This window comes from Stenella coeruleoalba (genome assembly GCF_951394435.1).
Source record: "Stenella coeruleoalba genome assembly, chromosome: 12".
In the NCBI taxonomy this organism is placed as follows: domain Eukaryota; kingdom Metazoa; phylum Chordata; class Mammalia; order Artiodactyla; family Delphinidae; genus Stenella; species Stenella coeruleoalba.
This window is the reverse complement of record NC_137158.1, coordinates 89,747,549-89,767,517: the sequence shown is the minus strand read 5'-3', so window position 1 is coordinate 89,767,517 and position 19,969 is coordinate 89,747,549. Positions and strand designations below refer to the sequence as shown.

At 41.2% G+C, this 19,969-nt stretch overlaps 1 protein-coding gene across 3 annotated transcripts; it reads left to right on the top strand.

The window, feature by feature from the left end:
• Positions 1-480: 480 nt before the first annotated feature.
• PHF10 (PHD finger protein 10) lies at positions 481-19,531 on the top strand. Of its 3 annotated transcripts, none has more exons than XM_079938635.1 (12): positions 481-625; positions 3,546-3,652; positions 6,129-6,259; positions 6,880-6,963; positions 7,856-7,989; positions 8,080-8,229; positions 8,838-8,947; positions 10,959-11,112; positions 13,005-13,160; positions 17,672-17,780; positions 18,046-18,234; positions 19,322-19,530. In XM_079938635.1, exons 1-12 carry the CDS (start codon positions 539-541, stop codon positions 19,405-19,407), a joined length of 1,497 nt encoding a protein of 498 aa, XP_079794761.1. In that variant the 5' UTR covers positions 481-538; the 3' UTR covers positions 19,408-19,530. The 3 variants fall into 3 exon arrangements, with proteins under 3 accessions (XP_079794761.1, XP_079794762.1, XP_079794763.1); XM_079938636.1 differs by having other exon boundaries at positions 499-625; positions 6,886-6,963; positions 19,322-19,531; XM_079938637.1 differs by lacking the exon at positions 481-625 and adding an exon at positions 660-2,455 and having other exon boundaries at positions 19,322-19,526.
• Positions 19,532-19,969: the final 438 nt, after the last annotated feature.

Genomic DNA, 19,969 nt, shown 5'->3' with positions numbered 1-19,969 from the left:
AGGGGCTGGGCCGGGGGCGGCGGGCAGGGGGCGGCGGCGAGCGCGCCCAGGGCGGCGGGCCGGGGCGGGGCTGGGGGCCGAGGGGAGCGGCGGGAGGTGGGGCCGCGGAGCGCGCCGGGCTGCGGCGGCCGGTAGGCGGGGTAGCGGCGGGCTAGGGCCGCGCGGTGCCGAGGGCAGCGGCCGGGGGGCGGGGGCGGCGGCGGCGGCAGCGGGCGCGGCGGGCGGCGGCGGCGGCGGCCGAGGGAGCAGAGGGCCCAGCGGGCGCGCACGGCGGCGGGCTCGGCGGGCGGCGTCCTCGGCGGCGGCGGCGGCGGCGGGCGGCGCGCTGGCGGCGGCCATGGCGGTGGCGGCGGCGCTGGCGGGCCGCGGGGCGCGTGGAGGCAGGGGCCGGCCCCCGGGCGGCGGGCGGGCGGAGGGGGCGGGGCCCGGGCGGCGGGCGGCCCGCGCTGCGGCGGCGGCGGCGGCGGCGGCGGCGGCAGCGGCGGCCGGGACGAGGCGGCGGAGGCGGCGGAGGCGGCGGCGCGGGGCGCTCGGGCTGATGGCGGCGGCGGGCGGCCCCGGGGCTGCGCTGTCCCCGCGGCCGTGCGACAGCGACCCGGCCACCCCCGGAGCGCAGTCCCCGAAGGTGAGGAGCGGCGGACCGGCGGCGGCGCCTCGGGCCCGGGGGCCTGGGGGCGGCCTCGGGCCGGGGGCGGGGGTGGCGGCCGTGAGGAGGCCGTGAGGGGGCGGCGGGGACCCGGCGTCGGGCTGGCCCGTCCGGCCCACCGAGCCCTGGCACAGTCGCGGAGCCCCGCGCGGTCCGGGGGCGAGTCGGCCTCGGTCCGAAGTCTTTTTGGCGGTTTCTGCGCCGAAGGAGCTTCTGAGCACGTCCCCCGGGGACTTTCTGCTCCGCGTAGAAATAAAACTTTCCTCAGAAACGGAGAGAGTTTTCTTCACGTTAGTCTGGGATGCTGTATTTTTAAAAGCTCCTTCATTTGAGGAGTATCTTTCTGAAATATTTGAGCTCTTCCTAAAAAACAGAAATGTGTTCCAGTGGAAAAACAAGCCAGCCAGTTAATGAACTTGGTTTGAGAACAAATAACCGTTGTTATTTTCAGGCCGACTTTTTTGTTTTCAAGTTTTGTAGTTTGCACTGTTTTAAGGAAGTAAAACAGACTTAGTGTTTTAAAGTCCGAGAGGAGTGGAGAGGAATCGACATGAGCGGTAGGATGTCGTGCATTAAAACATTTTGTTTTCAAAGTTAGTTTACTAGTTTGTGACAGAAGGTTCCAATGGAGCGATGAGTTGTACAACCCCAGTGTTTCAGTTGTAAGTGAAAAGTTGGAATTGCAACGTGATGGGAACCGGAACCCCGAGGACCCTTGTCTTCGCTGATCCGGGGTCAGCGTTGGCATAGGGACGATTCTTCGGTCCTCTGGCGAGGCAGCCCCTGCCAGGAGCCCCTCCTGTGCGGTCCTCTGTGCACGAGGGCCCTCAGGTGCACCGACCGGTGACAGCGGTGGGTCTCCACGCAGCTGTGCTCGCAGAACCTGAAGCCTGGCCTGCGTGTGGCGGGGCCCCCCGAGTCCAGGCCCAGCTGCAGGAGCGTGTCTGAAGCAAGTGTGGGACCCCCAGAAACGGGTTTAATCCCAAGGTGGGAGCCGCCTGTGACTCTGAAATGCAGATAGCTGATATCGGAGATTTCGGCAGCCTTAAAGCTTAGGACTTCTGGGTCAATATCGAGGTTGCAAGCGAAGTTCTTTCACCTTAATTGTATTCCATCATAATATTAGGAGGTATATATTGCTGTTCACCTTATGTAATAGCACATTTGCCTAGAATTTATAATAGTAAATTCAAACACTACTTGTGAAATTGTGGTTTCAGCTTTTCTGAGGACTTCGCATTTTTAACTTTTTGTCTCTTTTTGAGTGTCTAAATTTTTTAGCCAAGGGAAATGTGCTTCAATGGATATTAAAATCCTTAAAGTGCTCAGAAGCAAGTAAAATATAAATGATACTCGAATGCTTATTGAATATGAAATGTTTCACTTGGGAGAATTACTGTTATGTGTAGGTTTTTGGAGAATGGATTTAGACTGTTCTCCATCTCCTACCTGGTTGCTTTTCTTTATAGGAGTATGCAGAGCTCTTCAATTGAATGCTTATTTTGTAAGAACTGAAGAGGAGAATATTCCCCGTTTTTTGCTATTTGGTAAAGAATCTGAGTAAATTCCTAACAGGTGGAGTTTTTTTTTTTTTTTTTTTTTTTTTTTTTTTTTTGCGGTACGCGGGCCTCTCACTGTTGTGGCCTCTCCCGTTGCGGAGCACAGGCTCCGGACGCGCAGGCTCAGCAGCCATGGCTCACGGGCCCTGCCGCTCTGCGGCATGTGGGATCTTCCCGGACCGGGGCACGAACCCGCGTCCCCTGCATCGGCAGGCGGACTCTCAACCACTGCGCTGCCAGGGAAGCCCAGGTGGAGCCTTTTAACACTTTATAATCATATCATCATAATCATATTAACTAACTTTTACTGGGCACTTAATTGTTCGCTAGGCCTTGCTCTAAGGGCTTCCCATGTATTAACTCATTTAATCTCTACATTAGCCAAGTATTGGAAGCAGTATTAGGGTCCCAGTTTTACAGATAAGGAGCTGATCACAGAGGATAACCACTCAGCCCGTGAAGGGCAGTGCCCAGTAAGATTCCAGGCAGTCCAGCTTTGGCATGCTTGACCAACATACTTACTACCTCTGTATTCTTAGAATCGTGGTATTTAACAAAATTGTATTGTCTTAGGAAGCTACATTACCTTGATTTTATTTTTTAATCTATTTTTTTAAAGTCTTAACTAATATGCGATTAAATTAATTTCCCGACACTTGATAACATCATTCATTGCCTTAATGAAACGGTCTAACTTAACAGCTCTTCATATTGTCACGTAGTGGAAGATGTCGCTTAAAATTTTTTTTAAGCCTCTCCTTTTTGGGAGGTAGTGTGTGGTGTTATATAGATTGATGACTCTTATTAGGGTATATTTTTGCTAAATTTTTGCAATGTAAGAAAAAAAATTGACAGGATTGATCGTCTGTTTTCAGTCCTTTTGTGTCCCCTTGTCACAGGGATATAAGTACCTAAAGTAGCCAGTTAGAATAGTCCAATAAACCAGCTATAAGTTGAGTTAAACACTACATGATCCGTACATTTTTATTCTAGCTAGGGTAGGAGGATTTGCTTTAATTTCAGAGTATTGCAGCAATTTTATGTGTTTCTCTAAAGCAGGAGGCATTTTAACCTCTTGGTAAGAAAGCAAAAGTAGATTTAGACTTACAAGTTTATTGAAAATTTTCTTACTTTGATTTGTATTGAAGATTAGTTTTTAGTTTTTCCCAGATCTTGCCCATTCCAGATTCTTGTCCCTCATTAATTATAGTAGGACGTTAACATTTGTATAGTCCTTAGAAAGCCTTTAAGTTGAGCCTTCTAGCAAGTCTGGGAGGATACATAATTAATCTTTCCTTATTTATTTGTCTTGTTATCTTTTGAATCTTTTAAATGTTTAGGATGATAATGAAGATAATTCAAATGATGGGACCCAACCATCCAAAAGGAGGCGAATGGGCTCAGGAGATAGCTCTAGGAGCTGTGACACTTGCAGTCAGGATCTCGGGTACTGTCATTTTATTGCTTAATAATGTTTTTTGTGGTACGTGTCTTTTCTCTGCATTAGCTCCCTGCTCCCCATCCCCCAGCCCTGGCAAAGGCAATTATTAAAGATTGTAGAATGTTTTTAATTGTGTTTTACAACGTGACAGCAAAGTTGCTTTTTGCTACTTAGTGCAATTTAAAAAAAAATTTTTTTATTGTGGTAAAATACACTTAAATTCACCATTTTAACTATTGTTAAGTGCATAATTCAGTGGCATAAATTACATTCACAGTGTTGTGTAACCATCACCACCATCCACTTCCAAAACTTTTACATAATAAAATTCCCATTTCGCGTATCCCCAGCCCCTGGCGGCCACCATTCTACTTTCTGTCATTATGAATTTGCCTATTCTAGTTACCTCATGTAAATAGAATCATACAGTGTTTGTCTTTTTGTGTCTGGCTTAATTTGGTTAGCATAATTTCTTCAAAGTTCATTCATGTTGTAGCTTGTGCTAGAATTTCCTTCCTCTTTAAGGCTGAATTATACTCCATTGCTATAATTATACTCTATCTTATGTTTATCTCTTTATCTGTTGATGGACACTGGGTTGTTTCCACGTTTTGGCTGGTGTGGATAATGCTGCCTTGAACATTGGTGTATAAATACGTTTGTTCGGACTTCTTTGGGTATATACCCAGGAATGGAACAGGCGGGTCACATGGCAATTCTATGTCTAACTTTTTGAGGAGCTGCCAAACTGTTTTCCACAGTGGATGCACCATTTCATATTCCCACCAGCAATGTACAAAGTTTCTGACTTCTTCACATCCTTACCAGCTTGTTGTATTTCCTTTTTTTTTTTTTTTTTTTTGATAACAGCCATTCTAAAAGGTGTGAAGTGGAATCTTGATGTGATTTTGATTTGAATTTCCATAATGACCAGTCAAATTGAGCGTCTTTTCATGTGCCATTTGTATATCTTTGGAGAAATGTCTGTCCAAGTTTTCTGCCCATTTTTAAATTGTTTTGTTGTTGTTGTTGTTTAGACATTCTTATCAGATGTATGATTCGCAGATATTTTCTCCCATTCTGTGGGTTGACTTTTCACTCTGTTGATAGTGTCTTGATACACAGAATCTTTAATTTTGCTCAAGTCCAAATTATTTACTCTTTCTCTTGTTGCTCATGCTATGAATCCACTGCTCAGATTTACCAGTGGATTCATATCTAGAATCCATTGCTAAATCTGAGATCATGAAGATTTACCCCTATGTTTTCTTCAAGAGTTTTCTAGTTTTACTTCTTACATTTAGGTCGTCCATCCATTTTTTAAATAATTTTTCTGTGTGATATGAGGTAAAGGTTCAATTTCATACTTTTGCATTTGGTTGTCCAGATTCCTAGCACCACTTTTGAGAAAACTGTTCTTTTGCCTGTTACTTTTAATTGGATAGATGCATAACATGGTGTTATATTCTGCCTGTATTATCCACTGATGAAATTCAGAGGTTGCATTGGTCCAGGTCCAGACATCTGTAGTCTTTACTGTTCAGGATTGGGGATTGATCTGCAGTGTACTGGGTATGTGGAGTCTATGTGCTTTATAGTTCAGTTTATTGAGAAATGGGTCTTTAGAGTTCTGCTTTCTCTGCTGTTTGTGACTCACTGAACAGAAGATGGGAAACAGAAGTTGATTACTTGATCCTTTGGGTGCATGAAATAGTGGCTATGGGTGCTAACCCATGAGAAAGAATTGAGAACTGGTATCACTACCCCGATTTGCAAAAGCTAAAAAACGTTGCCTTTGTTCCTGACAGTTGTGAGACTTTGTTCTTTGTGATATGTGGAAAATGTTATGTCCAGTGTACTTTTTTTTAAAAAACATTCATTTATTTTTGGCTGCGTTGGGGCTTTGTTGCTGTGCGTGAGCTCTCTCTAGTTGCAGTGAGTGGGGACTACTCTTTGTTGCGGTGCACGGGCTTCTCATTGCGGTGGCTTCTCTTGTTGCAGAGCATGGACTCTAGGCATGCGGGCTTCAGTAGTTGCAGCATGTGGGCTCAGTAGTTATGGCTCGTGGGCTCTAGAGCACAGGCTCAGTAGTTGTGGCTCATGGGCTTAGTTGTTCCACGGCATGTGGGAAGAGATCTTCCCAGGCTAGGGATCGAACCTGTGTCCCCTGCATTGGCAGGCGGATTCTTATCCACTGTGCCACCAGGGAAGTCCTCCAGTGTACTTTTTTGCTTTGGTATTCCAGATGGTTGTTTCTTTTATCTCTGCCTCTTTTGTAATTTCACTGATGCACATGAAATCATAAGAACTTCTTTGTATTACAAAATCATAGAAGACTGAGAATTTAAATAATTAAAATAGTTTTTCCAAATCCTTAAAACATATTCTCAAAAATGTTTAAAAATGAATATCCTTTAAAACAAAAATGATTAAAGTGTTATAAAAGCTACACTTCAGGCATAATGTATATTTCTGTGCTTAGCTTTAGCTACTATCCAGCAGAAAATTTGATAGAGTACAAATGGCCGCCTGATGAAACAGGAGAATACTATATGCTTCAGGAACAAGTCAGTGAATATTTGGGTGTGACCTCCTTTAAACGGAAATATCCAGGTATTAAGTTTTAGTTTATATAACAGACTAAATCTAGCTTTTAACTAATAGTAATTCTTGTTGATAGGTTGTCAAGTGCTGAATACTTGAGTACGGATTGTTTATAACGTGTTTTATATTCATCTGCTGGCTGAATTTTATTTGCAGCTTTCATTCGTTCAGCATCTCTCTTATGTCTTGTAAACTGATTTACAAGCAAAATGAGGAAGATGAATTTCCTGGAAAAACTTCAGGGAGAAATCATCTTGTAGCCACATGAATGAACTAAGGGCTTTGTTTCTTGACTGTTGCTTCTTGGCCTTAGGGATGGAGGTAGCCACATCAGCTATATCTGAACTTGGAGAGGCTGTGTTTCATCAGCTAGTTTAATACAGTTATTTGTCTTACCTTCTGGCTTTGGATTACTCTGTTTTCAGTTTTATTTTAACTTTCATTTTTTTAATTTGTAAGCTTTTTTGTGTAGTCTTTTAATAATATTTGGAATATGTAACAGGGAATACTTTTTTAAATCCATGAAGATTTTAACTTTAAACATTTTTTAAAGGTTTTTAAGCTTTTAAAAGTTTTACAAATGCAGAAGACTATTTTTGATAGTCTTTTATTCTTTTTTTTTTTTGGAGATTTAGAGCGACGAGATTTGTCTCATAAGGAGAAACTGTACCTGAGAGAGCTGAATGTCATTACAGAAACACAGTGCACTCTAGGTAATGAACATTAATTAGGCGATACCGGATGAGTATTTATTCTCTTTCCCAAAATATTTTACAGAATTAATAAATAGATTGAATTATTTAAATGCTAAACTGTTAACTTCATTTTTGATTATTGTTAAAATACAAAAGAGAATGATGTTTTATAACAAGATCATTTTCTAATAACTTTAACAGAAGTGTCAAAGCGTGTGTATGTTTTGTGTGCAAAATTTGTACAGTACTTTTTAAAAGTATTGGTCCTTGTCTCTTAAAAGGCAAATTTTGCTCAATTTTTAGTTATGTATAGTTATCTATCTCCCTGCTTTATTTGTAATTTTCCCTTCATAAATATATTAAGGCAACTTTTTAATATAAAACCATGGGAGTTCATCTCAGCAGTTGGTATAATCTGATACCATGAGTTTCAGAAATTGCCTGTGTGACTTATGTGTGTGTGCTGATGCTTTTGGTGAAATTTGAATTGACTCTATAATATTTCTAGTATCTCGAATTTGAAGACTAAGAACTGAAGTATATTGAAAAAGTCTTTTTCTCCTCTAGTGTCCCATGTTGATTGCCAGTGGTTAGTGTGTGTCATTATTTAGCAATTGTTTCTAGTAAAGGGATATATGTTTACATATAGTATGTAGAATCTTAAAAAAGTTTTGGTTGAAAAATTGATTTATTTGCCTTTGCAACTTTGGTAATCTATTTCTTTTTAATTGTTTGACTTTGTATTATGAGTATTATTTTTTATTATTTTTGAATGTATTAAACTATTTTGCTTTGACTATTGGAAAACTTCTTAAATGTAGAGGAGTTTGAAGGAAAAGCCAATTTTGAAAAGTGGTATGTTCACTTAGCCTTGAAAAAGCTTCTTTACCTTTTCTTTGGTCTGAAACAGGCTTAACAGCATTGCGCAGTGATGAAGTAATTGATTTAATGATAAAAGAATATCCAGCCAAACATGCTGAATATTCTGTCATTCTTCAAGAAAAAGAGCGCCAACGAATTACAGATCACTATAAAGAATATTCTGTAAGTAGCTAGGTGACCACCGTGTTGGTTTGGGGGAATGACGTTTTATAAAGTTAGATGTGACTTCCAACTGTAATATTTTTATTTCAGCAAATGCAACAACAGAATACTCAGAAAGTTGAAGCCAGCAAAGTGCCTGAGTACATTAAGAAAGCTGCCAAAAAAGCAGCTGAATTTAACAGCAACTTAAACCGGGAACGTATGGAAGAAAGAAGAGCTTATTTTGACTTACAGACACATGTAGGATCTCTTACATTTATTAATCCCTGAACCTCGCTAATTGCTTCTTACTGTAGGCTACTGAACACCTTTACCGTAATGTTTTGTACCAGCAGTGTGTCCTTTTCTTCCCCAGAACCGAAGCTGTCGTTCTTAATGTGCCTGATACTGTTTGCTTCACTTCTCTGCGTGTGTGTGATATGTCTCTTGCTTTTTGCTTGGCATGCTACTGAAGGAGTCTAGTAGCTGTATAGCATCCTTGTGTGTCCCAGGGGTAGGTAGAAGAGGCTTCCATAGTAGTTCACGTACTTCTCACCCTTACCACATGAGGTTAAAACTTACTATTTCCGTTTCATAGATGAGGACGTTGAGCCCCAGAGGTTTTATAAGTAGCCCTTAAGTGGTGAGCAGACACACTGCCTTTCCTCAGAAATGATGGCCACGGTAAACAGCCAGACGAACTCACTAGAACTAGGAATACCAACCCCCTTAGGTCACAGCTCCTAATGTCTCTTATATTTTTAGCTTTTGGGGGGAGAAACACTGTAGAGAGCAAGAGGGAGCTGTTTTCCTAAAGCCTTGATTCTTCGCATGGAGTCGGGTGTGTCTTTCTCTTTGTGTTAAACCAGGTTATCCAGGTGCCTCAAGGGAAGTACAAAGTGTTGCCGACAGAGAGAACCAAGGTCAGTTCTTACCCGGTGGCCCTCATCCCTGGACAGTTCCAGGAATATTACAAAAGGTACTTAGTGGTTTTTTTTTTTTTTTTTTTTTACCTTTAACATCAGTGTTGGTGAGGGACTTCAAAGCCTTGTGTTTGTCTTCTAGAAGTTTTTAGCTCTATAAGCATCACCATAAGATGTATAAGATTTGTATCAGTCTTTTCTATCTTCTATGGTTCTGTGGTGAAGAATGCTCTTTACAGAACTTGAACATCTGCTGACAAAGCCTGGGGTGCCATCTCACTGCCCACCTGTTTGTGTTTCTGTGGACAGGTGCCAGGGGTTCTCCAGACCTCCATCCTTAAAGTATGGTCCATGGCCCAGCATTGCTGGTGTCATGTGGAAGCTTATTGGAAATGCAGACTCTCAAGCACGCCCCCAGACCTTCTGCCTGGGCGTCTGCATTTTCACAGATGTAGAGGGCGTGAAGGAAGGCACAGAGTGGCTGTGGGGAGGCATGGCCACCTGGGAGCTTCTGCTACCCTGGCCTGCCACTGCTTCCGTTCCTGTAGCAAGAACGCTGCTTGTCTCTCCTTTCCAACCTGGATATAACTGAAAACAGGGCCCACAGCGTCACTTGTGTCAAAATCTCAGCTTTTACTTCATAAAAAACCTTATGCTTTCTAGGATAGCGAATATTCTTTAGACAGTAGTATTTAAAATAGACTATACGTGCTTCCATGGTGGTGCAGTGCTTAAGAATCCGCCTGCCAATGCAGGGGACACGGGTTCGAGCCCTGGTCCGGGGAGATCCCACATGCCGTGGAGCAGCTAAGCCCATGTGCCACAACTACTAAGCCTGCACTCTAGAGCCCAAGAACCACAACTACTGAGACCGCGTGCTACAACTACTGAAGCCCACGTGCCTAGAGCCCATGCTCCACAACAAGAGAAGCCACAGCAATGAGAAGCCCGCGCACCTCAACGAAGAGTAGCCCCCCGTTCGCCACAACTAGAGATAGCCCATGCGCAGCAACAAAGACCCGACACAGCCAAAATAAATAAATAAATAAATAAAATTTAAAAAAATAGACTATACAATCACACTATTTGAAAGTCAAACTTAAATCATGGGTCAGCAAATTTTCATTTTCTCACTTTGGGCAAAGCACATTATTGAGTGATAGGCCTGTGTCCCAATCCCTGTGCTTTTTGGTGTGACGTCTTAGGTGAGCAGGATGCTGATCCAGTGTCCTCTCCCTACTGAGGTTCCGAGATCATAGCTGCCGCAGGATGGTGCGATCCTGTGGGGATGGCTCGGACGTCATCCGCGGGCCGTGTGCTGATTGACCTGGGGAAGGGGTTGCCGATCCCTAGTTTCAGATAAAAGAGATGATTACATTTGTTAGAATACATGCTTCACAAATTGGTTTAAAATAATTTGTTGCTGGAAATTTTGTTTCTTAAATGGTATCTTGTACCGTGCACCGCCGTGACTTACCTGTGTTAATTTATTTGATGCTCACGTTCACTCTGTGAGGTGGACTTGTTACCATACCTGCTTTACAGGTGAAGCAGCAGCAGTGCACAGGCAGTGAGGACTCAGGAAAGTGGGAGGATGGAGGTGCTCAGGCAGGATTCTGTATTGCCACAGTTTCATCCTTGTCTGCTGACATTTTTTGCGGGGGGAGGGTGTTGAGGTTAAAGGAGAGAGACATAATCTTTTGATAACAAGAATCAAATATACATTTTATACTCTTAGACTGGTGAAAAAATGTTTAGGCTTTTTTTTATTCCTTGCCCCTATTTGAGTACCAAAATGAAAAAAGTATTTATTGCCTCTAATCATTTTTCAAAAGTATTTGTGGTTAATATTAAGGCTATTATCGTAGTTCAAAATTAGTCCATATATATTTAACAATAAATGGTTAAGTGGTTAAGACTACGAGCTCCCACTGCAGGGGGCACGGGCATGGGCACGGGATGGAACCAGTTCTCTCCCTGGTTGGGGAACTAAGATCCTGCAAGCCGTGTGGCACAGCCAAAAAAAAAAAAAAAACGAAAACTGAAAATCCTCTCTCTGAACTATAGGTACTCGCCAGATGAACTGCGGTATTTGCCATTAAACACAGCGCTTTATGAGCCCCCCCTGGATCCTGAGCTCCCTGCTCTCGATAGCGATGGTGATTCAGATGATGCCGAAGATGGTCGAGGTGATGAGAAACGGAAAAATAAAGGCACTTCGGTGAGAACGTTTATCTTCAGTAGGAGGTGTCTCCTTTTCCTTTGAACTTTTGCTGGTAGCTTTCCTGGAGTGTTAAATTGAACTTGTATCACTACCCTCTTTTTGAAAAAGGACAGTTGCATATAAGTTCCAAAAGCTTCCATCAGGAAAAGTTATTGATTGTGTGTGTTGATACGGACTATCTGTGTGTGGCCTTTGGTAAGTTTTGTCCTTAAAGTTGCCCCTTTTTGGTTTTCACTCGCAGGTTAGGCGGGGTACTAGACATTGGTTTACGATCTTATGCTTAACCGTCTTGGGTTAGGGGGAGCACATTAACTTGTGCTCCTGTTGCTTAATTAATAGTCTTCGGCCTCTTCTAGGATAATGTTAAGGTTACCAGCATGTTGTGCTGTTAGTTAGGTTTTCCTGCATGACTTTTTTTTTTGTAGCAAAATGTAATTGCAGGACAGTTGGGAAGTTGATGTGCTCTGTGGAACTGAAGGAGAACAAAGAAAACAGTAGTCAGGGGTTTGGTTTTTATTTAGCATGGCATATTAAGCAGCTGGCCGTTTTACATCTTTCTGGCCGACCTGAACGTGGGGTTGTGTTAGCATTAATGGGCACTACACTTTGTCACTAACAGCTTCTAAAACATATTTACTGATACATGTCGCATTAAAGTAAGATGCTCTTCAGATACTAAAGTGACGACACTGCTTGTCTTCCGTCACGTTGGTACAGGGGTGCTGTGTTGTGACGAGGGTGTGATGAAGTTGACACTCTCCTACACTGCTAGTGGGAGTGTTGGTTAATACAGCTTTCTGGGAAAGTGTTTTCACAGTCTGTACCAAGATTTTTAACTTCCATGGAATTTGACTTGGCAAATACACTAATAGAATTTATCCAAAGAACCTGATCAGATGGTAACAAAATTTAAAATCTAATGAAAAAATGTCCATTGGAGTGTTATTTTCTATAGCAGAAATTAGAACTATCATGTCCACAGTGGGTTATATATTACATTTACATGGTAGAAATGCAGTTCCAAGAATATTTAATGATGTGATGAAATGCACATAACACTTAAAAATAGTAAAGCGCACATGCACACACACAATGTAATTCAGCTTCGTGTTTGTGTTTTAAAAAATGAGGGCACACGTGTAGGTAGGATGTGTGTGTGTTAGTGTGTGAATCTGGGTATTTGTACAAACACGTAACTAGAAAAGAGATACATCACGTTCCCAGGCGTTGTCTCAGGATATTTACCAGGGTGGTTATGGATAACCTGGTCTTTTATAATTTTCATAATTTATATGAATGTAACATTTTTATTCTAATTAGAAAATTTCAAATGAAAAAATGAAGAATTAAGTGATTATTGAACTCCTAAACTTTGAACATGTACAATATGTCTGATACTGTTGTAAATACTTGACGATATTGGCCCTCTGCCTAGTTTAACATTAGGAAGTTACAGGTGTGGGCTTGAAGAACTTCTTTAATAACCTTTATTACTCAGTAAAAATACCCACACTTGGTTAAAGTAGTTTCTTTTTTAAAGAATATTTTTGTGTGAAACAAATATGCTCCCTTGTGACATGGTAAAATGGTGTTGAAGCTGTGTCGTGTAATAATAGCTGAAGTAGATAATTCTGTTACTGTTGACTTAGGTCAGAAAACAAAGTCGATTAAGGTACTTGCTGATATAAATGGAACTAGCTATAATGTAAGATGGATAAATGATTCTTACCATGACTTCTTTCAGTCTCACACTGGAAAATGCTTTCGTAGATGAGAATTATCTTTTTATTTTTGAATTGATGGAACTTTAAAACTTTCTTGGATATATTCTGTAGTTTTCAAATCTGCATGAGTTCCAAGGAACCTCTGTTTGTGCCTTTGGCTTGCAGGACAGCTCCTCTGGCAACGTGTCTGAGGGGGAAGGCCTTCCTGAAGGCCAGGAGGAGCCTCTGCAGGGAAGACAGAGGTCCAGGGACAAGGCTGCTCCTCCACGAAAAGATGCTTCCAAACGTTCTGTACTGTCCAAGTCAGTTCCTGGGTACAAGGTAGAAGAAAAAAGCCCCTGACTCAGCTTCCTTCCTGACCAGCCTCTCTCCCTGAAATATTTTAACTTTGAATTTCAAAGTCGTGGAGCTCCTGCCTGCTGCCCTTCACTAGCTGTTCTTCTGTGGTGTGTGCCCTCTGTCGGCCTCCCTTCCTTTTTGCTTTATCTTCTTGGTGGCTTTTCTATCACTGTGGCTATGGTTCAGCTTCTGTTTTCTGTATATGTACAATTGTTCTTTTAAATAATAACCAGGCAAGTATGGGTTTTTAAGGAGTGGTCTAATAGGCAGAACTTTATACTTGTTCCCTCAGACTGAAAAGCATCATGGTCTGACGCTGAAAGTGCCCTGGTACTGGTGAAGCTGGGCCCGCTGAGCCATGCAGTGGGGAGGGAGCCCCTAGGCCAGGCTGCATTTCTGCAGTGCCTTTCACTAAGAGCCATCTGGGTTCAGTCTAGGAACTCTTGGGTCCACTCACTGGCCACGTTGAGCTAACCCTCTGGTGGAAAACAGTAAAACTGGTCTACATTGTGGTGGCTTTCAGCCTAACCTTGGCAGGTAGCCTGTGCAGTTCTGTGACAAGGATTTACACATTATCTAGCAGGTGCTTTGGCTTAGATGCACTTGTTAACCTTTTGATCCGGTTATTCTCAGAGTCAGGTAGCATGCTGTCAGCAATAGGTTTATTTTGATCATTTCCTCCTTCCGTCTGCCCCTTCCCCTTCAGAGGGTCGGGTGAGAGATGAGTAGCCTTATTCATGTATGGGATTTAAGAGGATCATAAAAGGAGTAGAATTAGCTGCAAGTTTTATGTTTCGAGTGGTAACAGTAGAATACCCAGTTTTGTCTGGCATGTATCAGTACGCTTGTTACGTGCTTATGAAGGTGCTTTGAAGGAGCATTTTAGAGTAAGTTGATCAGAAGGTTTTGCTGAGCGGAGTTGCTGAACACTTGTGTATGTCAGGTCAGGGTTGTGGTGTATAATCCAGAAGCACGGGTTCAAGTGGGCGCTGGCCAGTGTCCCTTCAGCCTAAGCAGAGCCCTGCTAACAGTCCATTGCCTTTCTTTTCCTGAAGTAAAAAAGCAACTTCACAAATTAGCATATTCCATATTTAATTAGAAAATGCCCAATCAGAAAATGTCATCAGCTTTCAAGTATATATTTTTTCAGCCCAGCTTCATTCAGCAAGGACGGCTGCACTAGGCTGCAGCCATGTGATTTTTGTCCTTGTTTTACATACATAATCTAATTGTTTTAAACTAAAGATTTAAATTAATGCTTAATAATTGAAAGCAAATGAACTCCAGAGATTAAATTTTGGAAAGTTAGCCTGCTGTGTTTGCTAAACAGTGTGCTTCTGGTCCTGGAAGAGCTTGGAATGGGAGTTGCAGCTCAAAGCACACTGTCAGTGTTACATAGACCTTTCAGAAAGTAAGCCTGGATTAATCATGGGTTAAAAAAGAAAAAATACTGAAACAGATGTTTAGAGGCTGAAAATGAAGAACTATTCAATGCTATCATTGATTTAAGGTAGAAGAAATGAATTGATTAACCTAAATTGGTAGTACTCAAGGGAGTCGATACGCAGAATGCACATTTTATAATCTGTGAATATTTTTAGTACCTAAAAATGTTTCAGTTATTTCAAAGTTTGGAACAACCAGTATCTAGACAATACATTAATGTGAACATGTTTATTAAAAGCTAACCTCTCTATGAAAAGTATTAATAAGCCAAGATGTGCCTAAATATTAGGGTACTTTAAGCTGAAGGTCATATATATAAATATGTTTTAAAATATGGGAGTTAAGAAAAATTATAATGTATTTGATGTCTTGCTTAATAAGATTCACTAGTGCTTGCCCTTAATCTTGTAGGACAGTATTGTTTAGGTTACATTAACCTGAAATTGCAGCATAATTATTAGGATTCAGGCCTATGTTAAAAGTATATAATTAAAATCTATACTATATTAATGCTAACATGAAAGTCTCACTATCTTTGGTTGTTTTTCAAGCAGGAAAATAAGTGTATTGTGAGCCTTTTATTTGAGATGCTGAGAACTCTTAGGGAGATTATTTTTTTCTTGTCAGTAGTGAAATTTTGATGTTCTGCTGTTACGAAGTAGGGCTGTCTCCATCAGACATGTATGGAGGGTTCCGTTCATTAACCTTCAGAGAGTTCCATACACTGTTCCCTTCCTCCACACCACTGCAAAGCCCGAGAGACGAGCTTCCCAATCAGCGATTGGTACCCGACGTGTACAGTCCTCGATGTGAGCAGTGTGGCTTCTGAGAGAGCTCGAGAGTGCTTGAGTGAACAAAGTATTTTTTTATATTGAGCTGTGGCATCATCATAGAAAATGCTGCAAAGCTCTGTCTCTCTCTCTGTCTCTCTCCCTCTCCCTCCCTCTCCACCCGTCTCTCCCTCTTTTCATCAAGATGAAGACTATTGGGTAAGAAAAATTTTAAGTGGTTTAACAAAACATTATGATTTTAAGCTTAGAAGTAAACCTAGAATTTTCTTGGTATCCCTTTTATCATAGGTGTTCAATGTATATTTTAATGATTGTAGAACTTGAACTGCTCTAGAATGTGAATGACTAGCTTTGTGTTTTATTCTTTTTGATTTTTTGTAAAGGATCTCCTATGAGGAGTTCTTGATCTAGATTTCAATACTGTGTGGTTACTTCCTTGACTTTACTGAAAAATATTAAAGTACTTAGTATGGCAGTATCGAACTTGAACTGTAAGTATTGATAAGTGTATCTCTTACATTTAGTGCAGGTACCATAGCCAAAAGATGTTTCTTTTTTGGTGGATTGAGAGGCAGCTCTCTGCTGTGTATATGGCGGTTACAGCTTTGGTCATAACCGAACCAGAATGTGGGTCATAGAAGTGCACTTCCTAGCTATTTTTTATTTAGGTATGAGAAAACACAATGAGAACCTTTTATGCTTAGAATGTAGCAGTAACAACGGAGGGTAACTACACTGCAAGACTTAAGAGGTTTGAGCATGTGACACTATCCTTTTGTTGGGGAGCAGGGTATAAAGATATACAGGAGATGTAGAATAGTCAACAGTAAAGTTTTATATGTATGTTTTAACTTCCATGATATTTATTATTTTGTAGAGACATTTGTGATTGTTTAGAGTTATTGTTTTTATAATATTTATGTATAAGGTTGACTTTTTTTAAATAAATAAGCCAAAAATTATTTTTGAATGCCTCTGTCATCTTTTGTAGAGAAAGATAATTAAAAAAATAAAAAAAAACCCTAAAGAATTAAGAACAAATTAGGCTGTGCAGGTTTTGAAGGTGGCAGTGAGACATTTCAAAGCTGGAATAATACAGTATGCAAAGTTGGAATTTTGTTTAGGCTCCTCTTTTGTTCAGTAACTTAGGAAAGGGAAACATAAGATGCATTTAGCTGGGTTGTATTAAACAGAAATACAATATTTCTACTTAAAATGCCTTTTCTCCCAGTTTTTATATAAATGAATGAATGAATGAGTGAATGAGTGAGTGAACATGCCCCCGGCCCCCATTTCCTACCTGGCCCCGGCTTGCTCTCCTTTCCTACCACTGCCCCATGTTCATGTGGAGCCAGTGAATATCATGTTACCACGGTCAAGGCTGTGATCTTCCAATGTCCCCTTCCCCTCCCAATTTCAGGTGTAGTGAACCTTCTTCTTTGTTCTTTTCCATGTGTTGCCAAGTGTTTTCTTAAAGCCCAGATGCCTTCATTGGATAGTGCCTGTTTTTAATCTGAAAAATGAATGGTACTTAAAACATAGGGTGTCTGCATACTTTTAAGTGGTAATTTCATATTTTGCCTGTCTGAGAACTACTTTTCTCTTTCATGTTTTGTATGTCATAGTGAATGCTTTTTCTCTTAAATATAGGCTCTTTTATTAATGTATTAGATATGCAAAGGGAATAATGACACAACTCGGATTCCGACAAACCTTTTTTGCGCACGATTGTATGCTGAGACATCTTGCAATTAAAAATGTTAAAACATTGATTTTGTAACTTAGATTTTACAGATCTAGTTTTGCAACTTTGGAGAATATCAGGTTTTTTAAACAAAATGAGCATATAAGCTGCTTACAATGGAGTCTTCTCTTTGGGAACAAGCCTAAAACTTCCGTGTAATGGTCACTCAGTACTTGGATTTTTCTCTTTCAGTTAATACTGCAGTTTGACAATGTATTAGTCTTCCCTTCCAGTTCATTATACAGATCTTACTGGGCATGTAGGGAGTGTAGAATGCTGTATCTAATCCTAACACGAGATCATGCCATTGACAAAATTCAAAAATGAAATCTAAGGCTTTAGTCGGTAGGCTGTTGTACGTTGAAGGCAGATTCATGTCAGGTTATGTCCTTCAAGAAGGTCCTCATTAGCAAGTTAACCAGAGTAAAGATAAGGCAATACAGTGATAATTCCTTTTGAACCCATAGTAAGTTCTTCTGGCATGAATTTATAGCCCTCTTCTACCCTTCCAGCCAAAGGTCATTCCAAATGCTCTATGTGGAATTTGTCTGAAGGGTAAGGAGTCCAACAAGAAAGGGAAGGCTGAATCACTTATACACTGCTCCCAGTGTGATAACAGTGGTAAGTATTGACATGTCTTCACATTTTAACCACCCTATTTGTTGCTTCGAAAACTGGGATTCTTACTTGTCAGCTAGACCTGAACCAAAGAATCATCAAATATATAAAGTCCATGTATTTTTTTCGACTTTGTGTGTTTTCATTCCTCTTTGGCAGTTAAACATTGTAGCCATTCTTGAGACGTCCAAGCAAACTAGCATTTTATTATGCCATATTAAGTTACAAATTCTTGTGTGAAATACAACTAATACTGGTTTTGGTTTAGGCCATCCTTCTTGCCTGGATATGACCATGGAGCTTGTTTCTATGATTAAGACCTACCCATGGCAGTGTATGGAGTGTAAGACTTGCATTATATGTGGACAACCCCACCATGAAGAAGAAATGATGTTCTGTGATGTGTGTGACAGAGGTTATCATACTTTTTGTGTGGGCCTTGGTGCTATTCCATCAGGTAAAGATTAAAAAAGAAGGAATGTTATCTTTGAGTGAAGGGACTCTTCCAGCATTTTTTTTTTTTTTTTTTTTTTGAGGCTGCATAAACACCATAATCACCTGAAGGGCCTGGAGATCCTTTTATTCACAAGAAGTGACCAAAGCTGTGGTCATGTCCACCTGTTTTTCATCCTTAGACAAGCTGACTAAAGGACAAGTGAGATATCAGACTGCCTATAAGTTTTGGAAGTAGAGCTCAGTGTATATAGATTGAGCCAGTGTTCTACTGAAATAGCTAAAGGAGTAGCATCAATTTGTTTCAAAGCCTTGATTTTATAAGTCATTTAGAAACTTAACAAAATGACTGCTATGCCTTTATACATATTAAACCAGATTTTTGTAAATTGAGGCAGCATAACAATTCCAGGTAACTTCAGAATGAACACAGAATAAATTACAGTAATCGGACTAAAACATTACACACATAATTGTGTAACTTTAGAACTTATTTGCATGGGTGACACTGTCTCATACTTTATAAAATATATGCCTAGGTTTCCTGGGACTTGTTGAGATGCAAGCAACTTAATTATTCAGAGTTGTTCAGTGATTGAGATCAAGTATGTTGTAGAGCTCATCACAATGCCGTCAGATACTTGACACACTTTACAGTGCTGTGTGACTGCAGCACACCAGCACTTGAGAGGATGCCAGGAGCGCACAGCTGCCGCTGAGCAGCACAGGCTGAAACTAAGCGAAAGTCAGTACCAGGTTTTATATTGGGATTTGTATGCTTGAACTCTTAGAGTATGATAGTGTTTGAATTTCAGAAAGGATTTTAACTGTGTAAAGGTCCCTACCACTTAGTTCCTCCCGTGACCCCTTCCCTCCCCCTGTGCATTTCACAGGGCATTGATGACACTGATTACCTTAAGGGAAGTTTGCGTTTTTCTCCTTAAATTAAGGAACTCGTTAGTGCCCGTCCCACCAGAAATCCAGTGAGGATTATCAGTAGCCGTTGCTAAAGAAGGAGAGCTAACTGGGTTTAAAATTCAGTCCTAAAAAGTTAAATTCCATCCTGTATTAACTAACAATTTTTCTCCTAGGTCGCTGGATTTGTGCCTGTTGTCAGCAAGCCCCCCCAACACCCAGGAAGGTGGGCAGAAGGGGGAAGAACAGCAAAGAGGGATAGGTTTTGACCCCAATACTGTAACGTGCATTTAAATGAAGTATTTGGTGCCAGTTTACAACATTCTCATTTTTATGCCAATAAAAGATTTCTGAAACTGTGTGCTTAAAATCTGCAAGTTCATTCATTTTGTTATAAGCTACTCTTACCCTTGAAACCAATTTCAGGCAGAAGAATAGTTCCATCTTCCAAAAGGGCTTTATCTTAGTACTCTTGTCTCTTTCCAGAAATTCAGTGGTAATATCATGCAGCTTAATTTGAAATACTTTATTACTCCGTTAGCCTAAAAGTTACTATTATTTTCATGAAATTTTCCTAATCTATAGCCTTTCTTGTCTACCATGGGTAGGTAGCATAGCAAAGTTATTTAATAACGGAAGACTTTTAATAGGAGCCCAAGATGATAAAATTACAAATGACCTGATGAGATTTGGTGCAGCTGGGTTTAGAACTGTCTTTAACTGGGACCTGCCTACCAGGAAGTGCCGTTTGGACAGGAGGTGCTGTCCCTGCTTGGGGTGTAGGCATGGGACTTTAGTCCATGCTCAGGCAAGTGTGGAGAAAT

What these genes read in the sequence shown, in the direction of transcription:
- PHF10 (XM_079938635.1), top strand. Translation starts at nt 539, where the DNA reads ATGGCGGCGGCGGGCGGCCCCGGGGCTGCGCTGTCCCCGCGGCCGTGC. An exon ending in ATCACTATAAAGAATATTCT is followed by an intron (nt 7,990 to 8,079) that starts GTAAGTAGCTAG and finishes TTTTTATTTCAG; the next exon opens with CAAATGCAACAACAGAATAC. An exon ending in AGTCAGTTCCTGGGTACAAG is followed by an intron (nt 13,161 to 17,671) that starts GTAGAAGAAAAA and finishes CTACCCTTCCAG; the next exon opens with CCAAAGGTCATTCCAAATGC.